The 14,796-nt window shown below is 40.4% G+C and overlaps 1 protein-coding gene across 3 annotated transcripts in view; it reads right to left on the bottom strand.

The window, feature by feature from the left end:
* The window catches only part of PPP6R1 (protein phosphatase 6 regulatory subunit 1), a 49,768-nt gene that overhangs the window by 20,178 nt on the left and 14,794 nt on the right, over positions 1–14,796 (bottom strand). For all 3 annotated transcript variants that reach the window (XM_069948385.1, XM_069948387.1, XM_069948386.1), the window contains exons 3-10: positions 14,180–14,366; positions 13,196–13,333; positions 9,984–10,049; positions 7,256–7,368; positions 6,760–6,873; positions 6,235–6,403; positions 4,688–4,840; positions 4,456–4,590 (exon numbers count right to left, since the gene is read on the bottom strand). In XM_069948385.1, the coding sequence (XP_069804486.1) occupies positions 4,456–4,590; positions 4,688–4,840; positions 6,235–6,403; positions 6,760–6,873; positions 7,256–7,368; positions 9,984–10,049; positions 13,196–13,333; positions 14,180–14,366 (1,075 nt within the window). The remainder of the gene's footprint in view (positions 1–4,455; positions 4,591–4,687; positions 4,841–6,234; positions 6,404–6,759; positions 6,874–7,255; positions 7,369–9,983; positions 10,050–13,195; positions 13,334–14,179; positions 14,367–14,796) is intronic.

The following is a 14,796-nucleotide window of genomic DNA, read 5'->3' as shown; positions in this document are numbered from 1 at the left end:
GCCGGCCGGGGTCTGCGCCGTAATGGCGCTTATCCCGGCTCAGCATTCGGTTGCTTCCGGGTGCAGCAGCCGGAAGCAATTGAGTGCCTATCTCATCGATTTATGCTGCATATCTATGCAGCATAGATCTGTATGAGAGATCAGAGTACTTATACTAGAAGTCCCCCAGAATGGCTTCTAGTATAAGTGTAAAAGTTAAAAATAAAGTGTTATTATTAATAAAAAGCCCCCTCCCCTAATAAAAGTGTGAATCACCCCCTTTACCCATTTTATAAATAAAAATAAATAAATGAATAAATAAACATGTTTGGTATCGCAGCAAGCGATAATCATCCAAAATATTATTAATTTATCATATTCCTGATCTCGCACGGTAAACGAGAATTGTGTTTTTTTTTTTCCAATTTCACCACGCATATAAATTTTTTTCTGGTTTCGCAGCATATTTTAAGCAAAAATTCAGCCTGTCATTGCAAAGTACAATTAGTGACGCAAAAGATAAGGGCTCATGTGGGTCTGTAGGTGTAAAAATGCAAGTGCTATGGCCTTTTAAGCACAAGGAGGAAAAAACGAAAACGCAAAAATGAAAATTAGCCTGGTCCTGAAGGGATTAATGATGTCTTATTCCTTTTTTTTTTTTTTTTTTTTTTTTTTTTTACATGCAGTAATACCAATAATTTTTTTCTTCAAGTTATTTTATTTGAAAAAATGGGCAAATGGGGTGTTCTGCTTTTTCTTTATTTTATAAGAGGATTTCATCCATCCATGCCTTTATGGACCTTGCTTTGCCCACTACGGCAAAGGGAACCAGTCACCAAGACAATGCTATCTAATCTATAGACATCATGTTATAGAGCAGGAAAAGCTGAGTAAATTGATCTATATTGTGAGAAAAGATGCAGTATAACTTGTAACACGTTGATTGAAATCCTTCATCATCCTTGCTAAGGGTCACTGAATGGACTGGGCTCCTTAGCTTCAAACAATTTCAATCAATAAGTTACATGTTATACTGAATCTTTTCCCTAAAAGTATATCAATCTGTTCAGCATTTTTTGCTCTATAACAGGATGCTTAGATCGCTTAGGTAGCATTTCCATGGTGACTTACTCTATCCCAGACAACACCTTTAACCCTGCTGTTCTGTTTGGTCAGAAATGACCAAATTTGAAATCTGATATATTTTTTTAACCTCTTAAGGACATATGACGTACCGGTACGTCATATGTCCTCACTTGCACTTCAAAGCGGGGCCGCGCGGCGGCCCCGCTTTGATGTGCCGCGATCCCGGGTGCCGCGAGTAGCCCGGGACCGCCGCTATTAGCGGGCACGGTCTGATCGCCGTGCCCGCTAATTAGCTAATCGGAGGCAGCTGTCAAAGTTGACAGCTGCCTCCGATTACCGGAGGCAACGTTTCCCTGGTGTCTAGTGGGGGAGATCGCTCCTCCGGGACCTTGTCCCGGAGGAGCGATCTCCGTTACTGATGCCGGCCGGGGACGCGTCCAAGATGGCGCCGTCCTCGGCTCGGCACTCGTTCGTTTTCGGCTGCAGCAGCCGAAAGCAAACGAGTGCCGATCTCATGGATCTCTGCAGCATATCTATGCTGCAGAGATCTCAATGAGAGATCCAAGTGTATATACTAGAAGTCCCCTAGGGGGGCTTCTAGTATATGTGTAAAAAAAAAAAAAAAAAAAAGTGTTGTTAATAGTAAAAAGCCCCCTCCCCTAATAAAAGTCTGAATCACCCCCCTTTTCCCAGGTTTTAAATAAAAGTAAACAAACTATTAATTAATCACATTCCTGATCTCGTACGGTAAACTGCGTCAGCGCAAAAAAATCCCAAAGTGCAAAATTGCGCATTTTTGGTCGCATCAAATCCAGAAAAAATGTAATATAAAGCGATCAAAAAGTCGTATATGCGCAATCAAGGTACCGATAGAAAGATCACATCATGGCGCAAAAAATGACACCTCGCACAGCCCCATAGACCAAAGGATAAAAAGTGCTATAAGCCTGGGAATGGAGCGATTTTAAGGCACGTATATTGGTTAACAACGGTTTGAATTTTTTACAGGCCATCAGATACAATATAAGTTATACATGTTATATATCGTTTTAATCGTAACGACTTGAGGAACATGCATAACAAGTCAGTTTTACCACAGGGTGAATGGCGTAAAAACACATTTCCCCCAAATAAAAGAAATGCGTTTTTTTTTTTCAATTTCACCACACTTTGAATTTTTTTCTGGTTTTGCAGTGTACTTTATGCAAAAATTCAGCCTGTAATTGCAAAGTACAATTAGTGACGCAAAAAATAAGGGGTCATGTGGGTTTCTAGGTGGAAAAATGCAAGTGCTATGACCTTTTAAACACAAGGAGGAAAAACCGAAAACGTAAAAACGAAAATGGGCCATGTCCTTAAAGGGTTAATATTCATTATGCGGTTCTAAAACTTGTGGTTCATTGACTTTTCCTCATTTGAGGGGTTCTCACTAATAGCAGTTTTTATTTATTTTTTTTTTTTGTTTACTTTTTGCTCCACGTCTTTTTTTACACTTGTACTGTTTGGTCAAAAATGAGCCTTTTATACTAATGTGAAAAAAATAAAGCAGTTATAATCTCATTTTGGTCTATATAGTTCATCTACTACTATTTATCAGTTTATCTAGGTCCTTTTGGTCCATGCAGAGTTACACATACATGCATTTTATATAATGCTGGTGAAAATGTGACTTTAGATGAACAACTGGTGTCATTCAGAGGTATATTCCAAGTAAGCCTGCAAACTATGGCATCAAAATATGGACCATGCTGGGTATTGTTAGAAAACATAAGCTGCTGCAAGGTATCCTCAGTAAGAGAGACGTTTATAGTTCTACGTTTTATTATACAACAGTAGTTTCTTACGTTCCCAAAAAAGACAAACGTGTTATTCTGATGAGCACAATGCACCATGATAATGCAATCAGTAACCAAGACGACAGAAAGCCAGACAGGATGTTACATTACAATGGCACAATAGGGGTAGTTGATACTCTAGATCAACTCATAGGTACTTACACCGGTAAACGCAAAACTAATGGGTGGCCAATGGTTGTTTTTTTTAGAACATTCTTGATGTGTCAGTGTACAATGCATTTGTGTTATGGCGTGAAATAGACCCAAATTTTTTTTGCAAATGTGCAATATGCATGAATAATGCAATAAGGCCATGTAAAATAAAAAGTTTTTGATTTAATTTTTAATTTGTTTATGAACAACCATGTTCACACACAGTATAATAATGCAAAAGAAATTCAAATAAAACACTTAAATTAGTTAACAATCCAGACTTTAACAGGCCCGGTCAAAAATGACCAGAACATTATATGTGTATAGTAGACCCCAATTGGGCTGATATGTTTCCCAGGAGCGCTGTATAAAGCTCCTGCCGCAGCAGGAGCTTTATACCGGAGAGAAAAAAAAAAAGTTTTATTCTCCGGGCATTTGACAGACACAGGCGGGGAAGTAGTCATCGGGGAGGCTCCCTGCCTGTACCTAGTCAGCTAGGCAAGCGCTGACAGGCAGAGCACAGTGACTACTTCCCCGCCACTGCCGGTTACGCGCCCGGGGAATAAAACTACTATTTCTCCAATTTAAAACTTCTGCAGCAGCTGTGGCTGGTACGTGCTGCGGCTGCTGCAGGAGCTTTATATATTGGTTCCCTTTAAAGACTACGCCAATTTTCATAAATGTCCCTCCGTGTGTTTAAAATAATGCTGCAGTGCTTAGATTGATATTACCTATTTACAACGGTGCTCCCTGCCATTTCATACATCAAGGCATAGAAACATTTGGCCATTAATGCCTTAACTGGCAGTCCTGCATGAGCACTGTGTTATAGATAGCAGTCAATCCCCTCTTTCATATTAGGGTGACCTGAGCCTACTTAAGGTAAGTAGGGTGGAGAAATATGAACAGATGCAGAACCCTGCTATGCTTGAACAAACTACATGTAACATATTATATAAATGTAATAGTTCGTCCAACGGAAGAAGATTATAGAGGGAGCAGCAGCTGGAGGATGGCCAGTAAAGGAGAGGCACACACAAGGAGTAATGGCGTGTGTGCCTCCACTCAAGCCCTCCCACAACAACAGTTTTGCATGTCTTGATGGCGCAACTGAAGCCACAGAAGCACATAAAAGGGTATATGTAAAGCAGGTAAAATACTGAAAGACTTTTTAAAGGTTTGGGAGAACTTAGTAGTTGGGCAAACCATTTGGAGACCTATAGTGAATAAATAACCTTAGAAACTGAGACCAGAGTAAAAATACTGTAAATATAAAAATTATAAAAATGTACCTGAAGGCTCACAGGGTTTCACACAATATTTGCACAATGCCAGGTTAAAAGCATAACATACATAAAATACCCCCTTTGCCTAAACAAGTAAAAAATTTTAACATTCTTACATATTTGATGAGCACGTTCTCCTGCACGTTGCTCTCGTTGGCATCTTCTATTGAACTGGAGTTTAAAATTGTGGTGATACAAGCCTCAACTTGAGAGTGTAAGAAATTGTTGTACATGTACTTAAAGTACAAGTTCTGTATTTAAAAAAACAAGAGAAGAAAATTTACCAGGTGAGAAGACAAAGCCTTATTTCACACAGCACAAAGCAATGTTATAATAAGAATATCTTACCATCATTGTGTTGACTGAATCAAGCTCGATCAGTTCTTGGTTTAAAGCCTCATTGTTTGCATTAACTACACTAGTAAGCAGTTTCACCACATGAAGCCTAGTATTCCCTAATGGTGGATCAAGAACACCCCAGGTTGTCTGCAAGCTTTCTTTCTGAAGAAAAAAAATATATATATGTTAATGTGGCACAAGTTTGAAAAGATACATGATTTCTTGCATCAATTAAAAAAAAAAAAAAAAACCCTCAATGGAGTACTCAAGAATCTGAATTGATATATTGCCCCCTAAAAAATTTAAATATGGGGAAAAAAGGGGGCCTGTGGAGCCCCAGTCAAGAGTCTTGAAACAAGGAAATAGCCAGATATCCCTCCTGGGAAGAAAACATGTTAGCCAGAATCCTGCTCCACACAGTACCCCAAAACAGCTGTCTGTGGGTGGATGCCTAGCTTTGGCATTTCCTTTGTCAGGTCTCTATACTCGCAAAAGAGTTAGACTGACTTAAAAGGGGCAACTTTGGTATTTCCCTTTGTGTCCCAATACTCACAAGTGAGTGGGGTTACATATCAGGGTGGTTTGGAGATCTCCTTAGTAGGAGGCATCCCTTAGCGACTGGTTTCCTTCCCAGAAGGTATATCTGTTTTGAGACTCGTGACTGAGGTTGCCCGCACTCCTTTTTTTTTTTTTACTGATGTAACTCTATTATACATAACCGTCACTTATCAATTGTAAATAGTCACCCTAAGACTTTTATTCAACTGTATTACTATACGAGCATTTGAATAAGGGCTGTTTTTTGACTAATTCATTTTATTATAAAAGGCTGTGTGTACCTTTGCCAACAGTTCCACTTCATAAATGCAACGAATCATAAAGAAGTGGAAAAACACAGCTACTTTCTTTTATGCTGTACTTGCGCATTGGTTGTGACTGCTATTGCTCCTTAGGACTATTAAAGCGCATGGGACAGAGTTGCAATACTAAACACAACCTGTGGGTTGGTGTAGTGTGGTGCTGTTTTAGAAAGCAGTTGTTTGATGTTTGTCTAATCCTTTATTGACTTTTTCCATAGGTCTCCTCTTTGTTGGTTAACACGAAGCAAAGCAATGGAAGGATTTTATAAAGGCAAAAATAAATTACGCATATTAAACATAATATACACATACATACGTATATAATTTATTTTTTAGAATAAATTTAAAGGGTCACTGTCATCATAGAAAACTTTTGACATGTCAGAGTCCAGGTCTAGTGTTCAAACCTGTACCGATCAGGAGAATGAGTCGGGAGAGGACCATTAAACACTCAGACCAGGACCAATGAAAACTTTTGACATGTCTCTATGACATGTCAAAAGTTTTCTATGATGACAGTGACAATTTAATCTCTATCAAAGCAACACAAGGAAGAATAAATGCAGTAGAACAGGGGTAAGTAATCTGACAATTAGAACAGTTCAATAATAGAAGACCTTGTCACTTCCAGTGAATACTAACGTTAAATAGGGATTTTACACAAATATTTAAATAGCTCTACTCTGCTGATTTTACCTTAGGTGGATCGATGAGGAGTTGATGAAAGTCTTTTAGACTCTGCTTGATGGCTAACAAAGTACCTAAGCTGGCTTGGGTATTGGAAGAAGAATCTACACCAGGAGGATTTATCTCCAGCTGCCCTTCTAAATTACAGTAGAAAGCGTTCAATCCTCCTAGTTCGGCTCTGCAAGAGAAACCAATGAAAGAATTAATGAAACAGAAAACTGCATGTGGACTTCTTATACGTATCTTTTTAATGGCATAAATGTTAGCCTTAAAGGGGTATTTCCAGCCTCTAAAAACAAATAAGTGTGTGACAGAGGGGTGTCCAATGTTTGGGATCCCGTGAGTTCCTGAAAAGGACCCCAACTCTTCCTGCTCCATGGAGCAGTGGGTCAGCACACACTCCATGCATTATTTATAGAAGTGCCGGAGTACCTCTATGAACAGAGGGATACGTTTTAAGGAAAACTGTACTGCGTGGAACAGCATCTCAGCAAAAGTATTCAAAACTATGAACATGTTGATGACAAAGCTTACCTTGGCCTACGAGGTTCCAACAAAGTTAGAAGTACTTGGATACCATTAACAATAACAGACTCATTGTGATCTCCTTCAAACATGTTACCTAGAAGTTGCTCAATGGTCTCCTGTCTGTGTAAAGAAAGGGAAACCCTTATAAGTATCCGGAGAGAGACAATGTTACATCATGAATGCCCACCTCTTAACAGCATGTTTTTAGGTTAAAAATTACGCGTGGAATTATTTTAAAGGACTAAGCTTCTTATTCTGATACACAGCTCTAATTTCAATAAACCAGTAACTATGTCTTCCAATTCTTTTTTTATTTTTAAACACATGTCCTCTTGGCCTCTAAGTAAGCAGTGCTACAGTACATATGCTTCACACCTCTTACTTAATGAAATACGATGCCTACAACCCCTGAAAAGTGACCCAAAACTTGAGGAAACAAGCACAGGTGTGGCCAAGTTTGTATGTATTGTGTTATAGCTAAATGTAAAATTGCATGCCTTACTTCTCCAGAGTAGCAAGTAACTGGTCAGGCTCAGGACTGTCCTGAATCTGGATCATCTGCTCACGGCTCAGTCGTATAATATCACACAGTGACTGTGAAGCATTGGAATGTTGCTGAAACATAATAATCATAACATTAAACAAGAACTCTTGTGTTTTCATCACAGAGTGTGGAGACACCATTACAGTCAGAACATTAACAACAAAAGCAGTACCTTATGGCTCTGTTCACATTTAGTTTTAAATGTATGTTTGGCGCATACATTCATAAAGCTCAGATGTATGTAACTAGTTAAAAAAATAAAAAATAAAAGTGAACCGTAGTTTTGCTTTTATACTTTATCCCCCATGTAGTCATACAGGTCTTATTGGTATGGTAGAAAAAAACGAACAGCGCGTAAAAAATTAAATGGAGTTTGTGCATGAGCAGCCACATCTTCACTGAAGTTAAAGGGTAAGGCTAAGACCACAGTGGTTTTGCTGTCTATTTAATGTATCTGTTAAAAGGGGAAAATGCAGTTGTATGCCATCCTGCATGCTCAGATTTCCAATGACTTAAATCATATATAAAAAAAATAATGATTTTAACGTACACAAAGATGTAGTTGAACACGTTTTTCTGTACAGTAAAATTATACGTTCTACAAAAGCAGGGTCAGTGGAGCCTCCATTGCGACTCTCAAAACACAGAAATAGCCAGATATCTCTCATAAACAAAAAACAGTTGCTAAGAGGTGCCTCCCAGTGGGGACATCACCAAACCACCCTTTTTCCCAGTAACTGAAACACGTTACAAAGTTATATAACTTTATAATATGCCTCAATCACCTATCTTTCCCCCCCTCAACCAGGAAGTGAAGTAAACTCATTCATATCTGATAACTGTTGTCACCAGGCTGCTCTGTAGCAGCCATTTTGTGACAATGATGTCATCAAGAGGGAGGCTGGTATAAGCCCTGTTAGGCCAAACTCAGCTTGCTTAGCTCTGATTGGCTGAGCAAGATGTAAGCCATCTAACAGTTCTACAGAGTCAGTGAATGAATCTCCTTCTCTTTCCCCAGCAGTTACAGGGACCTCTCTCCTCCCCCTCTCTTCCAGTGCCAGTACAGTCAGTGAGTAAATGAATCCTGTTATCTCCTCTTTCCTTCGTGCAGGTAAGCACTTCTCTCTCCCGAAGCTCAGGCAGTGAATGAGTCATTTGCTCTTTCCTTTGTCACTGCTGCCTGTCTCCCCCTCCTCTCTCCCTCAGCCCTGCAGCTCTGAGCTAATAGCTGTCAGGTTTCACTGTGTGTGTGTGTGTTTGTTTGTTTGTTGGGGAAGGGTGGGGTGGTTGGGCACAGAGATCAAAGTAGACAAAGTGCATCATAGGAAAGCCCAAACCAGGAAGTAAAGAAGAAATGAATACAGCAACTGGAGTTTCAGGGACCTGCAAGCAGCGGGAAATTCAAACGGAGACAGACTGAGGAGGGATGGTAAGTATGAAAATTATGTTTAAGATTGATTTTGTTTTGTTTTTTTAATTCGCGAAGGAGTTTTCCTTTAAGTCCCACTCAGTTGAGAGTATTAGGACACAAATAGAGAAATACAAGGGAGGCCCCTTTGGTGTCAAAGACACTAAAGGGGCCACACTGGCATATCTGGCTATACCAGTGCTTTCAGTCTTTCAGATGCAAAAAGACAGTGTGGCCCTAGCCTTCAATAACTATTTTTTTTAAAAGGTCCAGACGCCACACTACAAAAAGTTTTTATAATACCCATGTAACATTAAAAAAAAAATACAAATAAGGGTTAGAGCGATTGTACCATCACTACATTCGCTTTAAGTTTTACACATGAATAGAACGGCGCCATGCCGCTGTCCTTTTTTTGAACCACGGACTGCTTCCCGCTAACAGAACCGGTCTAGTACTGAGCACCATCCCGTGCTGAAGCACTGGAGGCGGGCCATCTGGTAGTGAGGCCACGTTGTTGCATAAAATCCTAAAAATGCTTTCTTATATCGCTGTATACAATATATCCTAACCTTTTTTTATGCATTTGACATGGCCTGCTAAGCTATAAAAACATACTTTTTTTCCTGCACCATTTGTCTATTACCCTTAACTAGGCATCAAAGCGGCCTTTCCCTCAGAACTAGTCAAGGCTAGAATACCACCGCTCTCTGATTTATAGTACAGGACCTGCAGTGTCACAGAGGGGCCATTCCATATTGACGTCTTCACTGGGCCGAACATGCATTACAGGAAACAGGCAGCAGGGATTGGATGCTGATTTACTGCACATGTCCGGGCCAGTGAGAGCGTCAGGGCTTAGAGACATATGTGACACTGCAGGCTCCTGAACTGTGAATCAAACCTAGAGGTGTGTTTCCAGCAGAATCCAGCCCACCAGTCCCGACTAGTTCTGACTCTAATTAGCATACGGCACTGGAAATAATAAAAGCATGTTTTCAGGAGTTAGCAGGCCAGGTCAAATGTATAAAATATTTATTAGGACAGACTGATTGAACTTTTTAGACTACACAAAAATGTGGTGATTGGTTCCCTTTAACACGAATATTAAAGCAGCGCTCTGTGTGACTTCACTCCAGAAGCTCTTCACTGGATGAATATTCAAGAGAAGGGGCAGGCTGGATCCATGCACAGAGGATGGTAGTCCTGCCCCCAGTGCACCAAACTGCCTAATATACATACTGACTAAAGCAAAGGCCTAGCAGTGAATGTACTTACATTATCATCCTTTGATGGATGAATCATTTCAATCAGTCTTTGAACAATTTTTTCTTCATTCAGCCACTGTGCATAAAAAAAAAAAAAAGGAGGACATAACGTCACAGTATATTAATGTCACATTATAGAAATAATATACAAAAGCAGTTAATCACTAGGGTAGCCCTTTAAGTAGAGATGAGCAAATTTACAGTAATAACGAAGGGAAGCGCTTTGTTATCTCTGCAATCTGCTCATCAGCCTGCTGCCTTTTAACTCACTGTCGCTCTACCTCAGTTTCCCAGTAATGGATCTAGCTTTTCCTGGCACCTGAGAGGAAACGGCACTGAGTTAAAAGGGAGCCGGCTGGTGAGCAATACACTCGCTTTATTTTATTTGTTTTCTATGTTTAAATCAGAGTTATACATGCTCCCTTTGTGCCGATATTTACCCTGTGCTTTGTTAAAAAAAAAACCAACACAGGAAGTCCCAGTCTTTTGACACTAGTTCATCATGCAGGTTGCATATCAAATGAGGGCAATTTAGGCTAATTGTATATCGGCACAAGAGCATGGACCGCAGTTTGACAAGAAGGTAGACACCTGGTGGCCATATGAATAACCTTGATTTAAACATAGAAAACTTTGAAAAAGTAAACCTGTCGTTTTATGTAAAAAAAAAAAAAAAGTTCACATACAATTAGGGCAACCTCTTTGAATGCTGTCTGGTAATGGTCACCACATTCCACTGATCTGATGCCCAGATATTTCCCCCATCTCGCTGCTTAGCTTTTTGGTACCCTAAGTCCCACCCACGCCACTACAAGACACCCCACTCCCATATGGGGGCGGGACTTCCAGTGTCTCAACTCTGGTTTCTAATAAAGAAAAAGTTTATATTTCGTCCATCATAACAGTTAATAAGAAAGTATAAGGAAGGTTTAAAACAAATTATGGCCAAAATATTTAATGAAAGTATATTACAAGATTGTAAGTAAGCCCGGGTAAAGGTACTTGTTTAAAAAAAAAAAAAAAAAAAAATGTATAATGCAAAACTGCTTGCAATTAAACATTTTTGTGACAGGTACACTTTAAAGCGGAGATGTAAATTATAAGGATTACTGAATGTTAACTCAGCATGGAGAGTCTGAAAATGGTGGCACTACCTGTGGAAGTCTCTGTACAGTTCAGCCTTATAAACCTCCACACTAACCAGGGCTGTGGAGTCGGAGTCGTGGAGTTGGAACTAGTTTTGGCTGGAGTCGGAGTTGGAAAAAAATGTACCCACTCAGACTCCAGCTTTAAAAAAAAAATCTTAGAACAATTAAAAAAATTCAGTTTTGATATGAATTTTATAAGTTTTGCTCATCAATATACACTCACCGGCCACTTTATTAGGTACACCTGTCCAACTGCACGTTACCACTTAATTTCTTATCAGCCAATCACATGGCGGCAACTCAGTGCATTTAGGCATGTAGACATAGTCAAGACAATCTCCTGCAGTTCAAACCGAGCATCAGTATGGGGAAGAAAGATGATTTGAGTCCCTTTGAACGTGGCATGGTTGTTGGTGCCAGAAGGGCTGGTCTGAGTATTTCAGAAACTGCTGATCTACTGGGATTTTCACGCACAACCATCTCTAGGGGTTACAGAGAAGGGTCCGAAAAAGAAAAAAACATCCAGTGAGCGGCAGTTCTGTGGGCGGAAATGCCTTGTTGATGCCAGAGGTCAGAGGAGAATGGGCAGACTGGTTCGAGCTGATAGAAAGGCAACAGTGACTCAAATAGCCAACCATTACAACCAAGGTAGGCAGAAGAGCATCTCTGAACGCACAGTACGTGGAACTTTGAGGCAGATGGGCTACAGCAGCAGAAGACCACACCGGGTGCCACTCCTTTCAGCTAAGAAAAGTTAACTGAGGCTACAATTTGCACAAGCTCATCGAAATTGGACAGTAGAAGATTGGAAAAAACGTTGCCTGGTCTGATGAGTCTCGATTTCTGCTGCGACATTCGGATGGTAGGGTCAGAATTTGGCGTCAACAACATGAAAGCATGGATCCATCCTGCCTTGTATCAACGGTTCAGGCTGGTGGTGGTGGTGTCATGGTGTGGGGAATATTTTCTTGGCACTCTTTGGGCCCCTTGGTACCAATTGAGCATCGTTGCAACGCCACAGCCTACCTGAGTATTGTTGCTGACCATGTCCATCCCTTTATGACCACAATGTACCCAACATCTGATGGCTACTTTCAGCAGGATAATGCGCCATGTCATAAAGCTGGAATCATCTCAGACTGGTTTCTTGAACATGACAATGAGTTCACTGTACTCAAATGGCCTCCACAGTCACCAGATCTCAATCCAATACAGCATCTTTGGGATGTGGTGGAACGGGAGATTTGCATCATGGATGTGCAGCCGACAAATCTGCGGCAACTGTGTGATGCCATCATGTCAATATGGACCAAAATCTCTGAGGAATGCTTCCAGCACCTTGTTGAATCTATGCCACGAAGAATTGAGGCAGTTCTGAAGGCAAAAGGGGGTCCAACCCGTTACTAGCATGGTGTACCTAATAAAGTGGCCGGTGAGTGTATATTATGAGCAACATTCTAATAGGACACTGGCCTTATTAGATAAGGGTTGTCGAGGAAAAGTTGTCTGTCACTATTTGGCAGTTAGCTGGTTTGGCAGTTCTATGGCTGCAGCTGTGTGTGTGTGTGTGTGTGTGTGTGTGTGTGTGTGTGTGTGTGTGTGTGTGTGTGTATGCTATGGCTGCAGCAGGCTGTGTGTGTGCGCACGCAATGGTGTGCCCCCTCATCCACAGTGACCCCTCTATATCACTATGACTGACATCTATATTACAGGTATCTGGCATTGTTAGCAGTGTTTGTGTGTATGGTAAATATTTAGTTAGAAACATAGAAGACTGTCAGCAGGAAAAGACCACCTGGTCCATCTAGTCTAGTAGTGAGTAGTTCAGGTCATGGAGGCTAGAGACTGGCTGCTTCCACTGCACACACAGGAGAAGATGTAGGACATTAGGGAGAATCTGCTGAGCCAGTGTGACAAATAACTCCCCTGGTATATGACTGGCCATTTATGAAGGAGCAGGAGTCTGAGTCGGACCCATAAAATACAGGAGTCGGAGTTGGAGTCGGAGCTGCGGCTTACCGACTCCACAGCCCTGACACTAACAACACAGTTCATGTTTGATGTTCACTCTTACATTAAATACATCCTGCCGCAGCTGAGGATGTTCCACGCACGTCAGAAGCCGCAGTAACAGATCCATAATCGCGGATGTGCCAATGTGTCGCAGCAACAGGTTTACAAAGTCATCCTTCTTACGTAGAAAGGCTATAATCTGCAAAATAAAACCTACTGTGATAAACAGCTATAAACATATGGCTGCAAGGGTTTCACCAACTAACTATTTGCCAAAGCAAAATGTGTCAGGTATATACTCAGGTAAGCTTGTGAAATGTGCAGCACTTATTGAAGCGTGTGCACATGTCCTTTAAGATTTTACACAACCACATAAAGCAACTCTCTACTCAACCCGGTTATCAAGCTACAACAACACATGAATCTGTTCTAAAATGACAACAGCTGAAATGCTTTGTGGATTGCCTTTCCAGGAGCTCATCATGAAGGATCTTGCTGCCTGGAGACTGCAAAACCCAAAACAACATTTATCTTCCATGTAGCAATAACTGTGCATTATCAGCACTAAAATAAAAAAGATACCCACTGTGTATCCCTATAGGGATCCCTATATCCTTCAGAACTATACAAGTAAATAGAAGCGTGTGGGAGTAGTCGTCAGACCTTACTATAAAGCATGCATCTTGTTTGCAGGTAATGCCTACCAGAAATGGAAAATGACAGGGTATATAACCTCAACACATACTATATATGCTGCAGGTTTTATGCTGTGTAAATCAATTTAAGTAAATAATTTAACAGAGCATAAAATCCACAGCATTTATGATACTTGTGAACATACCCTGAGACAGGATTTACACTGTAACAATCTTCACAGGATGACCTAACCAAACACATCACACCTCACTTCTGAAAAGTAATCCAAGCAGCTTTAGTTCTCAGACATCACTAAACAGCTGAACATATTGCTTTTTACTGAAAACGTATTTATTTTTTCTTTCTGCACTTATTTATACTCGATGCCTATGTAACCTCTTAATGTTACCTGTTCTGTCTTGCGGTTTATAAGGATTCCCATAACTTTGCTGAAGAAGCTGGCTAGCAATGGATTCAGATCATCTTCATTTTGTAAGAAGCTATACAGACGCCTCAGTAAAGACTCATCCTCTCCTAAGGCCTCATTAATCTGCGTTACATCTGCCGTCAGTATCTCACATGATACACTGGGATACCTACAAGGAAAAAAAAAAAAAAAAAAAAAGATGAATCTGACATGTTTTTTTTTCCCATTAAAAACAACAGAGAGGGATAGTATTCTTCTTAGGCTCAGTTCACATCTACACAGATTCTATTAGGAAATTCTACTGAAAATGCCAAACACTACTGCAATGTGCAGGGAAACCTAAAGGACCACCAGGGTTGTGGAGTCGTAGTCAGAACTAGTTTTGGCTGGAGTCGGAAAAAAATGTACCGTCTCCAGCTTTAAAAAAATCTTTTAAAGATGTAGAATTGAATTTTGATATGAATTTTATAAGTTTTGCTCATGAATATATATTATGAGCAACATTGTAATAGGACACTGGCCCTATTACATAAGGGTGGTCATAGAAAAGTTGTCGGTCACCATTTGGTAATTTGTTTCTGAGCTGGAAGAGTCTATTG

This window comes from Dendropsophus ebraccatus, chromosome 12, assembly GCF_027789765.1.
Source record: "Dendropsophus ebraccatus isolate aDenEbr1 chromosome 12, aDenEbr1.pat, whole genome shotgun sequence".
NCBI lineage: Eukaryota > Metazoa > Chordata > Amphibia > Anura > Hylidae > Dendropsophus > Dendropsophus ebraccatus.
The sequence above is the reverse complement of the archived record's forward strand: the minus strand, read 5'-3'. Positions and strand labels throughout refer to the sequence as shown.